This window comes from Mixophyes fleayi, chromosome 9 (genome assembly GCF_038048845.1).
Source record: "Mixophyes fleayi isolate aMixFle1 chromosome 9, aMixFle1.hap1, whole genome shotgun sequence".
Classification (NCBI taxonomy): Eukaryota; Metazoa; Chordata; class Amphibia; order Anura; family Limnodynastidae; genus Mixophyes; species Mixophyes fleayi.
The window spans coordinates 66,847,420-66,860,109 of record NC_134410.1 but is presented as its reverse complement, the minus strand read 5'-3'; the positions used below and the strand labels follow the sequence as shown (position 1 = coordinate 66,860,109).

General features: G+C 42.1%; 1 protein-coding gene across 2 annotated transcripts in view; it reads left to right on the top strand.

Moving 5' to 3' along the window:
• The first annotated feature begins 6,515 nt into the window (after positions 1-6,515).
• DLG3 (discs large MAGUK scaffold protein 3) overlaps positions 6,516-12,690 on the top strand; it is a 146,216-nt gene continuing 140,041 nt past the window's right edge. The window contains exons 1-4 of one of the 2 annotated variants that reach the window (XM_075184494.1): positions 6,516-6,693; positions 6,893-7,024; positions 8,029-8,120; positions 8,381-8,518. In XM_075184494.1, the coding sequence (XP_075040595.1) occupies positions 6,669-6,693; positions 6,893-7,024; positions 8,029-8,120; positions 8,381-8,518 (387 nt within the window). In that variant the 5' untranslated portion in view covers positions 6,516-6,668. The remainder of the gene's footprint in view (positions 6,694-6,892; positions 7,025-8,028; positions 8,121-8,380; positions 8,519-12,690) is intronic. The other variant, XM_075184493.1, reaches the window with a different exon arrangement.

Below are 12,690 nucleotides of genomic sequence, written 5' to 3'. Positions count from 1 at the left end.
GGACAACACAGGTGGTGAGAGATCAGGAGAGGATAGATAGATTTGGGTATCATCAGCATAGAGATGATACTAAAAACCAAAGGAGCTTATTAGTTTTCCAAGAGAAGTGGTATGTATAGAAAACAGCAGAGGACCTAGCACTGAGCCTTGTGGGACTCCTACTGATAAAGGAAGCGGAGCAGAGGTGTATCCAGATATGATAGATACAAGAGAGAACTTGGTATGAAGGATCAGATAGGGCAGAGGATTTGGTATGAAGATGAAGTGAGTCATGAGAATACTATTTGCTATGATAAAGGATGTGTGTGCCATACATTCTTCAATCAACTCTTTATAACAGGGGCAACCTTTTTCTATTAATATTAATAGGACCAAGAAATAAACGTTCTGTTATGTAACACAGTACTCTATTCATGTTATGTCACAGTAGTATCCTCAATTTGTATTATGCCACATAGTTGTGCCCACAATTCTTATCATGCCTCATAGTTATACCCCCAATTCTTATGCCACATAGTTGAGTGCCCAGTTCATATTATGCCTCATAGGTGTGCCCTCTCTTCTCCACTTCCGCGTTGCCGTCATTTACCGCCCTTCTGGCCCCACTTCCATTTTGTTGATAATTTTGCAGCCTGGCTTTCCTACTTCCTTTCCTCTGACCTCCCTTCCATCATACTTGGCGACTTTAATATTCCTATTGACAACCCCACTAATCCCATCTCCTTTAAACTTCTTATCCTCCCCTCCTCCTTTAGTCTCACTCAGTGGACCTCATCATCCACCCACTGTCTTGGTCACTCCCTCAATCTTATTTTCTCTCATCTTTGTGCTCTTTCCGACTTCTTTTATTCCCCCTTTCCTTTATCCTACCACCACTTCCTCTCCTTTAGTCTGTCATCCTCCCCTGCAACCCTCCCACCTAAATCCACCCTCACCAAGAGCAACCTTGATGCTCTGGACCCTACCTCTTTCTCGTCTTCTCTACCCTCTTCCTACCTTGGGCTGCCCTGATCAGACGACCTCTCTCTACAACCTCTTTCTCAGCACTGCTCTGGATGTCCTTGCCCCAGCCACTTCTGTTCACCGCCGCCATCAGCTACCCTAACCTTGGCACTCTAAATTTACCCGCTTCATTCAAAAGTGCACTCACGCTGCTGAACGCCTCTGGAGGAAATCTCGCTCCCTGGACAATTTCCTTCGCTTTATCTTTATCCTCTACTCCTTCAGTTCCGCCCTCTCCCTTGCCAAACAATCATTCTATAAGTCTCTCATCTCTTCTCAGTCCTCCAATCCACGCCGCCTCTTTGCCACATTTAATCTCCTCTCCCCCCCATCCAGCTCTCCCTCTCTGTCACAGAATTCGCCTCCTTTTTCTGCTCCAAAATTGAGGCTATGAGATTGGACATCACCATCTTTGCTGTTCCCCAACTCCGCTGCCTGGGTATCACCCTTGACTCCTCCCTCTCTTTTGCTCCCAACATTCAATCTCTTGCCCTCACCCGGCCCTTCCACTCTCAGGATGCTGCCAAAACCATGCTCTCATTATTTCCCCTCTCCATTACTGTAAACTTCTTCTCACCGGCCACCCCTATTCCCATCTGCCCCCTCATCGCTCTATTCTTAATGGGGCTGCGACACTTGTTTCTCTCACTCCTCTCCAATGCTGGCTGCCTTTCCCCTACAGAATCCACTTTAAACTACTCACTGTCATCTACAAGGCCCTCACAAACTCCTCTCCATCCACACTCCCATCCATTCCCTGCGTTCGGCCAATGACCGTCGCCTTTCCTCTGCACTGATAACCTCATCCCATGCCAGAATTCAAGACTTCTCCCATGCTGCCCCCCTCCAGTGGAACAACCTCCCTCCCTCCATCCGCCTATCCTTAAGGCCTACTAGTCATCAACATAACCTTCTCCTTCCTTATTCTTATCACCTCCCACTTTCCTGTCTTCTCTTGTACTTAATCCTCTTTACTGACTCCTCTTGTGCCTGCTGTCTGGTTCCCCTCCCCTTAGTATGTAAGCTCGTATAACCAGGGCCCTCTTCCCTTCTGTCTCAATACCATTTCTTCTACTCCTACACCACTGTACTTGCTATGCTTGGAGATATTGAAGTCTTGGCTATACTCATTTTACTCTGTACTGTTGTACCCTTGTATACTGTCTGTACTGTATTTTGCACGGCGCTGCGGATGCCTTGTGGCTCCATATAAGAATAATAATAATGCCACAGAGTTGTGCCCCCAATTCATATTATTGCCCCAATTGATATTATACCACATGGTATTTCCCCCAATTCATATTATTGCATACATAAGTGTCCCCTATTCATATTATGCCACACAGTAGAGACCCCAGTTCATATTATGCCACATAGTATTGCCCCCAATTCATATTATGGCACAGTATTGCCCCCAATTCACATTATGTCCAACATAAGTGCCCCAATACACATTATGCCCCACATAAGTGCCCCCAATACACATTATGCACCAGATAAGTACCCCGAATACACTTTATGCCCCACATAAGTACCCAAAATACATATTATGACCCACATGAGTACCTCCAATACACCTTATGCCCCACATAAGTACACCCATTCACATTATACCCAACATAAGTGCACCCAATACACTTTATGCCCCACATAAGTACCCTAAATACACATTATGCCCCACATAAGTGCCCCAATACACATTATGCCCCACATAAGTGCACCCAATACTTTATGCCCCACATAAGTGCCCCAATACACATTATGCCCCACATAAGTGCCCCCAATACACATTATGTACCATATAAGTACCCCCAATATACTTTATGCCCCACATGAGTACCCTAAATACGCATTATGCCCCACATAAGTGCACCCAATTCACATTATACCCAACATAAGTGCACCCAATACACTTTATGCCCCACATAAGTGCCCCAATACACTTTATGCCCCACATAAGTGCCCCAATACACTTTATGCCCCACATGAGTACCCGGAATACACATTATGACCCACATAAGTGCACCCAATACACTTTATGCCCCACATAAGTACCCTAAATACACATTATGCCCCACATAAGTACACCCAATTCCAATTATGCCTGTCACTCACCGGACCGTGAGTGCCTCTGTGCTGGTGCGTGGTTCTCTATCCTTCCTGCCGGCGCCTGTCCTGAGCCGCGGCCGTCCGCCATCTTGATGGACTGCGCATGCGCAGCATCCATGAACTCTTATGACCTTGCTTTTAACCTAATTGGTGGATCAATCACCTCTCCCTATTTAAGGCACCTGTGGCCATGGTATCGTTGCCTGATCTTGAGTCTCATTCCCTGTGAGTGTCTGAAGGTGTCTCCTGTGTCCTGCTCGTATCTTCAGTTTCCTGCTGGATTACCTGCTCTGCTCACCTGCGGTTCCCATACCCGCTACTGATTCCTGTGCCCTGCTCGTGTCTTCAGCTGTCTGCTGGATTACCTGCTCTGCTCATCGGCGGTTCCCATACCCGCTACTGATTCCTGTGTCCTGCTCGTGTCTTCAGCTGTCTGCTGGATTACCTGCTCTGCTCACCTGCGGTTCCCATACCCGCTACAGTCTCTCAGCTCTCCTGCTGTGCCTGCATATCCTCGTTGGACAAGCTTCTCTACTCAGCAGCGGTATCCATACCCGCTATAGACTATTAGCCGTTACGCTGCATATCTGTTTGAACAAGCTTCTCTACTCAACAGCGATATGCATACTTGTTATTGACTATCAGTTGTTATCCTGCATATCCGCTTTGGACAAGCCTCTCTACTCAGCAGCGGTATACATACCAGCTATAGACTATTAGCTGTGACGCTGCATATCTGTTTGGGACTAGCTCCTCTGCTCTCCAATTGTATTTATACAGTTAAAGACTCTTATCACTCCTCCACTTACCTACACCTGGACAAGTCTTCCCTTCACAGCAGTGGTACAACTTGCTATACGCAGACCACTGACTCTCCCGCTACCTACCTGCACCCGGACAAGTCTTCCCTTCACAGCAGTGGTACAACTTGCTATACGCAGACCACTGACTCTCCCGCTACCTACCTGCACCTGGACAAGTCTTCCTTTCACAGCAGTGGTACAACTTGCTATCCGCAGACCACTGACTCTCCCGTTACCTTCCTTCACCTGTTCACGTCCACTCTACTCTCCTACCAGTACAGCTGCAAGTCGCTGACTCTCCTACCAGTATAGCTGCAAGTCACTGACTCTCATCTATTCCATTGGCATTCTCTCTCCATCTGCTGTTATATACTATTCACCCTACTGCCAGAGGACTGCTGTGTAAACCCCGCCCCTCTGGTAAGCATTATCAACTGGTGAATCCTGGGCAGAACTTCTAGTGCCCGTGACAATGCCCTACATAAGTGCCTCCACTACACTGTATGCCCCACATAAGTTCCCCCACTACACTGTATGCCCCACATAAGTGCCCCCACTACACATTATGCCCCACATAAGTGCCCCAATACACTTTATACCCCACATAAGTACCCTAAATACACATTATGACCCACATAAATACGTTCAATACAAATTATGACCCACATAAGTGCCCCAATACACTGTATGCCCCACATAAGTGCCCCCACTACACATTATGCACCACATAAGTACCCCAATACACATTATGCCCCACATAAGTGCACCCAATACACAGTATGCCCCACATAAGTGCCCCCAATTAATATTACCCCACATTAGCCCGGTGTGTGCACGACTCACCACTCACTCACACAATTCAGCAGCTCTGCAACAGGACTCGGGAGGAACTGTTTCGCATGTGCAGCAGTCAAATTTCTGCAATCTTATCTTGAAAGGGGAAATAAGCCCTGAAGTGGTAACACAGCAATCTCCAACCCTCAATGATCTTTCAGGTGCTCTTGTCTGAGCTTAGATATATTAGTCAGCATTCTGATATTTTGTATGCAGCAGACTTGCTTTATTTACTTAATTTCTATTTTACTTTCTTTTTCTTTTGACCCAAGTTCGTTGTTGACAACGTAAGACCTCTCTAATACGACAGAAACAACTGTCTTATGTATGAAAAAAAATGTTTTGCTTAAATACACACACAAAAGCAAAATATATGAGTGACAAATAAATCACCATTTAAGTAGTGGAGCATTTACAAACTGCCAATCATAAGAAATTCTCTAGTGCTGGGAACAGTCATCATAATCATCTACCACTATTTTCTCCTGCCCCTGACCACTCACAAATAATATGGCTTCTCGGGCGCATATGCATCTTTGTCCCAGCATGCATCTGTTCACAATTGCTCGAACATGCCATACTGTAATCAACCTATGTTACAGTGCTCCCTATCCAGGCGCAATCGGGTGTATGTCGCTGAATCCGTAAATTTGCATGGATGTGTGCCGACTTTTTTGTGCATGTGCAGAGCGGTTTCATGCAAGATACACTACGCAAATTGGCATAGAACTGTGCGTCAGCCCCAATATCAGCTCTGGTGGTAGGAGTTAAAGACATTCAATTTCTTTGTAGTATTTCTAGGTCACTACTATTAAGTTGGATGAGTATTATGAAGAGCATTATGAAGAGTTTATGCATGATACTATGACAGGTATGATTTAACTCACAAAGCAAAATAAGAATTTTTAATAAGAGAAGAGTTTTCTACATACAGTACAAGCTACACATTGTAGGTAGACAAGAAATAAGCCCTGAAGTGGTAACACAGCAATCTCCAACCCTCAATGACCTTTCAGGTGCTCTTGTCTGAGCTTAGATATATTAGTCAGCATTCTAATATTTTGCATGGGCAGCACACTTGCTTTATTTACATAATTTATATTTTACTTTCTTTTTCTTTTGACTCAAGTCCATTGTCTCACGATTGGCTAAATTGAATATAAAATATTACCTTTATAAACATTACAAAAATGAGCTTATGCTCTTTGAGGTACTGAGTTAGGCTGAATATATCAGTTTAATTGTGGTATTTTAAAGAAGACTTTTGTTTAATCTATTTACGCCTAATAAAAACAAACATAATCATAAATCATGATCATTTCACTAACGCCATATAGTCTTTGCCTTTAGCATGTGCAGTGTAATACTGGCAAATTTTGCTAAGATTATGAAAAACAGTTTCAATGTTAGCAATCCCTGACATTATATAAATGATAAAATATGAAGCATAAATTTCAAATTAGTTATAATTTTGGTAAATGCATCGTAATGCGGTTTAATAGTCTTGTTTTGTAAAGTAATCCATATCTGTAATGGCAACAACTTATTTTTATTATGAAATTTGTAAATCCGTTTATACAATGTGCATATATTAGTCTGCGAGCATAGCTGTCTGGATCTGGATTAGTGTGTGTGTGTGTGTGTGTGTGCTCAAGGCAGTCACTACTGTCTAATTGCAGATCCGCGTGTTTGCAAGTTACACTTTGTCCTACTTTCCCTGAACAAACTTCACACCAGCGAGAGAGAGAAAGAAAGAGAAAGAGAGAAAAAGAGAGAGAGAGAGAGAAAAGGGAAAGTTCGTGCGCTGACCGGAAGAAAAGAGAGCTTGGAATATCATTACTAAACAAGTGAAAGTTGTAAGACACCCACACGAAGAATATACTGAAATCCTATTCTGTGTGCTGATAATAGGTTGCCATAATGAGCTCCATGTCCCACAGAAGAGGTAAGAGCCCTTCTTGACACTGATCTCTACACATTGCTATTTCCCTCTGCCTTTATCCTTCTATGCAGCCGTGACTGTGATTTTACATATTTCGTATATGCAGCTTTTCTTGTCCCTCAAACACATGACATTTTCTCGTACCTGTTTCACCTATAACGCACCTATGTACTTATACTGTACGTGTAACCTATGTCCGCAGATACTGAACGGGCTCAGCACCTGCTCTGCTCCTACCAAGCAAAACTTTGTGCTCCGGAACAGCAGAAGCTGAGAGATTCCCTCCAGGAGGTGACGTGCATGTTGAGGGGCGACCTCTTCCAGGCTCTTCTAGGTATGAAAAACTTCTACCATCTCCACCTCGCTTCTAGAAAGTGATAGAGGGGAATCATTTGAGATGATGGGTTGACATGATATCCTTAACGAAACAACGTGATTTGAGAAATCTCCATGATCTGGTGAACTGAGGGTTAATTAATCCCAGCTAAATAGTACATAGGTTTGTGGACGGCGAATGCGTGTCAGGCTGGTATAGATAGGCAAGGGTTAATGCCCAGTAAAGCAGGAGCTTGAGATCATATGGTTGAGGAATTCACAGTTATTTTCCCAGGAGGGGGAAATCAGAGGGCTGAGAACAATAAGACAGACATACAATTCATAATACTTTATTAATTAAAACCTAACACATTCTAACACATTCTGTGTTGCTGATGAGCAGCATAACTTACAAAAGTACAATAACAAACTATAACATTATTACATATGTGTAAAGGTAGTGCAATATCCAATCAAAGCTGTTGTTAAAAAATTGACACTGAGCCAGTCTTGTGGGTTGATGTATAACTTTCACTACTGCTTGTTGGAACTCATCAACTGTAAACACAGAGATTCATTCTGGTTTAAAAGAAACATCACAAAGGTGAAAAGCTGGACTCATCTTCCTGAAATTACTATTTATTAAACAGTTCTCCAAACCTTCCAAAAATAATTATTCTGTATCTATTTCTTTCCAAAATGTTTCCAAATGAAGATGCCCAAAACATCTATGCTATTCTGCTATTTTAAAGCTGCAGTACCACATAGTAAAAGGTGGAAGCGCACCTCCCACTAGCCAGTGTCCCAGGACTGCTACGTCGGCTCTACTGGCTTAGTAATACAGATCCGGCATATTAATTTAGTTTGCTGGCTTAAAATAGCGGCAAGGTGAGGGGAGTTGTGAGCAGGAGGACCACCAGCCACAATCTCTTGCTCTACTAGGTGACAGTTAAGCTTTAATTGTGATGTACATTTATATTACTTCAAAAAGTTTTGTAACTGTTACATTTTGTGTTGTTTTAGACATACAAGAGTATTATGGAGTGATGTTGAATTCTGCACAATGTGATGTCATCAAAAGTCCAAACTTGGACACATCCCCAGTGGATCTGCAGGTAATAAGGCTTAGAAACCTTGTAAATAAACTGTTGCAAAAATAAAGAATAGGAGACAATTATCCTGCTGTTTTTGTTTATGTAAATCAGGGCTGATGGCCAAATGGTCTTAGGACCAGGTCATTACTATCAGTGCTGTCCAGCTATTGTCAGTAACAACGTTTGCAAGGATACTATGATGCTTGTGTCTACATGGAAATTTTTCCCCCAAGAATGTGCCTGTTTTTTTTCTTTAAATATTTGCCTTTTATTTGTTTTAGAATGTTTGGAAATCTGGGAATGGGGATGAATGGACTCCTGACCTGGAGCCTCAGTGTGTTCGTGTGATTGGGAAGATGACAGATCTGAAGGAGACTACACATACATTGCTGAACCCTTTGCACACAACTCTCCCCAAGGTCAGATTGCACAGATACTAGTTTCTGTGCTTTGTTATTAGAATAAATGTACATTTATTTTAGGACTTGTCTTGATGATTGGTTTTTGTTGTTGTATTCCAAATGTAAAACATGCAACACCCTAAAGCCATAGATGAACTAGTGCAGCCTACTGATCATTATCCTTTGCTCGCAGGGGCAACAATCGAAAACTGGCTGTCTGGATGAGTTTTCGTTGGAGGGTCCACAATGACTTAGGAGCTGTCAATTTAGCTCTTTTATTACTATTATTATTATTATTATTATTATTATTATTATTATTATGCGTTTACATAGCGTGTGAGAAGAAATGATGACGCAGCTGCCCAGACTCAGTCCTTAATCCCTAATTATGTCAATCGTTTTAAAAATAACTATAACTTGTAATTGAACATCACATAAATTGTTAATAACATGTGGTATTTACATTAATCAGCCAAAAAATTTATACCCCTTGCCTAATATTGTTTAGATCCCTCTCATGCCTCCAAAATAGCTCTGACCTGTGGATGCATGGACTCCACAAGACCTCTGAAGGTGTCCTGTGGTATCTGGCACCAAGACATTAGCAGCAGATTCTTTAAGTCCTGTAAGTTGTGAGCTGGGGCCTCCATGGCTCAGACCTTTTTTTCCAGCACATCCCACAGATGCGCGATTGGATTTAGATCTGAGGAATTTGGAGGACAAGTCAACACCTTGAACACTTTTCATGTTCCTCAAACCATTCCTGAACAATTTTTGCAGTGTGGCAGGGTGCATTATCCTGCTGAAAGAGTCCACTGCCTTCAGGGAATATTATTGCCATGAAGGGTGTAATTGGTTTGCAATAATGTTTAAGTAGGTGGTACGTGTAAGTAACACCCACATGAATGCCAGGACCCAAGGTTTCCCAGCGGAACATTGCTCAGGGCATCACACTGCCTCCGGTGACTTGCCTTCTTCCCATAGTGCATCTATGGTGTCATCTCTTTCCCAAGGTAAACAATGCAAACGCACCCAGCTGTCCACATGATGTAAAAGAAAATGCGATTCATCAGACCAGGCCACCTTCTTCCATTGCTTTTTGTTCCTGTTCTGGCATCACATGCCCATTGTAGTCGCTTTCGGCAGTGGACAGGGATCAACATGGGTGCTCCGACCTGTCTTCGGCTACGTAGCCCCATACTCAGAAAGCTGTGATGCAATCTGTGTACTGACACCTTTCTATCATAGCTAGCATTAGACCAGACGGACTAGTCTTCGATCCTAACTCACATCAATGAGCCTTGGGCGCCCATGACCTTGTTGCTGGTTCACCAGTTGTCCTTCTCGGGACCACTTTTGGTAGGGACTTACCACTGCATACCAGGAACACCACACAAGACCTGCCGTTATAGATGCTCTGAACCAGGCGTCTAGGCATCACAGTTTAGCCCTTGTCAAAGACTCTCAGATCTTTACACTTGCTAATTTTTCTTGCATCTAACACATCAACTTCAAAAACTGACTGTTCACTTGCTGTCTAATATATCCCACCCCATGACAGGTGCCATTTTAATGAGATAATGTTATTCACTTCACTTTTCAGTGGTCTTAATGTTGTGGCTGATCGTTGTATATAGCGCCAATTATATTGTGCGGCGAATGTATAATTACTCACATCAATCCATACCCCATTGGAGCTTATACTCTAAATTCTTTACCACACATACAAACTAGGGTCAGTTTTGTCTGAAGCCAGTTAACTTACTGGTATGTTTTTGGACTGTGCAAGGAAATCCACACAAACAATTGCATGTAATTAGCATGTAAAGCTACTATAGCAACAACTTCAATGAGAAAGTGAACAATGTTAAAAAGGTTTACATTTCTCCCTAATAACTATGTTCAGAGAAGCATCTGCATTGTACGTAGTATGGCTCAGAGAACACTATTTATATGGAAGTCTTTTCAGTCAATCCCTTACCCACTAGGTATACTGAGCATGACATTGATCAGTACAGAGACAGTATCTCACTTACAGATGCTCATCTGATACACCTGACAGAACTGAAGCTGATGTTCAATAATAATACCTAATGAGGTCCAAATGTAAAATGTCATGTTATGAAATCTTGAGAAAGATTAGTTTTCCCAATTATGTCTAATCCAGAAATACTCAGCCATTGTTTGATATTACTCTAACTCCAATAGCCACTCATACTTCACTTTAGTTCAGTGAGTTATACTGTTTCCAAGTATGGGGACGTAGTACACTATATAAATGTGCATACAAGCTTAGGTTAGCTATCTACTGACTTGGGGATATAGTGTTAATCAGTGTCTGAATATACTGGGGAATATTGTATCCTGTCATGATGGAATACATTTTACTTGCAATATTTTGCTGTCTGGAATACAGTATGCTGTCATGGTGCACACAGTGTATTGGTATAGAGATGTATACTATACTATGGTTATATAATTTGTGTGGACAATATATAGAGTGGGGTTACTGAAAATGGGTATATGGTGGCATATAGTTTCATATGTTTGCCAAGATATTATATGAATACAAAGTTCTATGGTGTTATGGGGCTGTATATTGTGGCATAGAGGATTAAGTGAGAAGGAGATTGCCTTGCTGTCCCTATATTTGTAACTAGTGGGTATTTGGGACTCTATGTGGTTGTAGTTGGCATGAAGCTTTCTTGTTGGCCATAGAACTGTATATAATGGTCATTGGAACGGCATGTGGTGGACATGGGGGCATATGTGCTGACCATTGGATTGTACAGGATGGTCCTGAAGCTATAGAATATGCTGAATAACTGGGTCTGTTATACACAATGATCCTTTTTTTTGTGTCATAACACCCACATAAGTATTTCATTTTCCATTACTATTTGTTATGCTACAAATATTGCATTAGGGTGACCATTTTTTAACATAGTATGCAATGCTATGACCAGCATCCTAAATGAATCGAAAAGTATGCGTGAGGCTGTTACTGTGACCATGAAGAAGATCGTAGCTTATTTTTGCCCTCTGCACTTACATGAGACTCCAAAACTCACTGCCCTTGTATATCAGTAGTAGTTCTTCAGGTATTTCGAGGTTCAATTAAGAAAGTCTATCTACTGTCCCTATCCTTCAGTGATCCAGACACTTGTGCAACATATGGCTTCCAGTATTTCTTTCCACACATTTTTACTAGTAAGTTATATGTGAACCCTGTTCCATAGCAGATACCGATGGAAGCAGTGGTTGTGCATAGTGTAAATTCCAATCACAGCATGATTTTTTATCCTGATAACACACCTGTTGTATTGGGGTATCCAATGAGTACTCACTGCTAAATAGATAGATATGACCACTGAAACAGCTTATGACATGTGGCTTCTTAGTTCCTGGAGATTCTTTAGCCAGGTTCCACACAATACCTAACGCAATACTGGAGTAGTATATACAATGTCTGATCGACTTAAGAATGTTACCATCTGCAGTAGGCCTATAGTTTGTGCCACCAAGTTAATTTTCCTGGGCTTTATGTAGTTTTAAACCCACCTTATCCACCAAAATACTCACAACTGCTAATCGTTTACGTGGTGATTTTGGCAAGGATTTCAACGTTTTATTTTCTTGCTTTACCAAGAGTTTGTGAAATTCTATAAGGTGAATTAAGAGAGGTATAAGCAGTGGGAGAAGACAAGCCCGATAACTCTGATAAACTATTATCCTTCTTGACAGCTCTACATTTCCTCTGTTGTTCCTTAGTTTGTTTCTTTCTCTCTTTCTTTGTCATAGTTATGGCCTTTGTCTGCCTTTTCTGTCGTTTACTTTCTTCTTAAAATTGGCATTATTCCTTTTTTTGTGGTAATATCTTCTTTGATTTTCAGCATTCTTTGCTTTCTGTTCAATGTCCATCTTTCATAATGTTTGGTTGCAGAATAAACATGTGTATTAGAAATGCACTAGCCTTCTTTTAACACCATGGACCTCATTTAGAGTCGGACGCAAAGTCCGTTTAAGAAGTGTAGGAGTGGGAGTGTGCCACAGCTTGGTAGGGTATTACGAGTGGCAAGCAACCCCAGTTGCGTCCCACTCTTAATACCCTATCGAGCTGCGAGCAGTTCCTGCAGATAGCTAACGCTTGCGCCACCTAATTCCTGCCGCACAGCTTTAGCCCTGTTTTG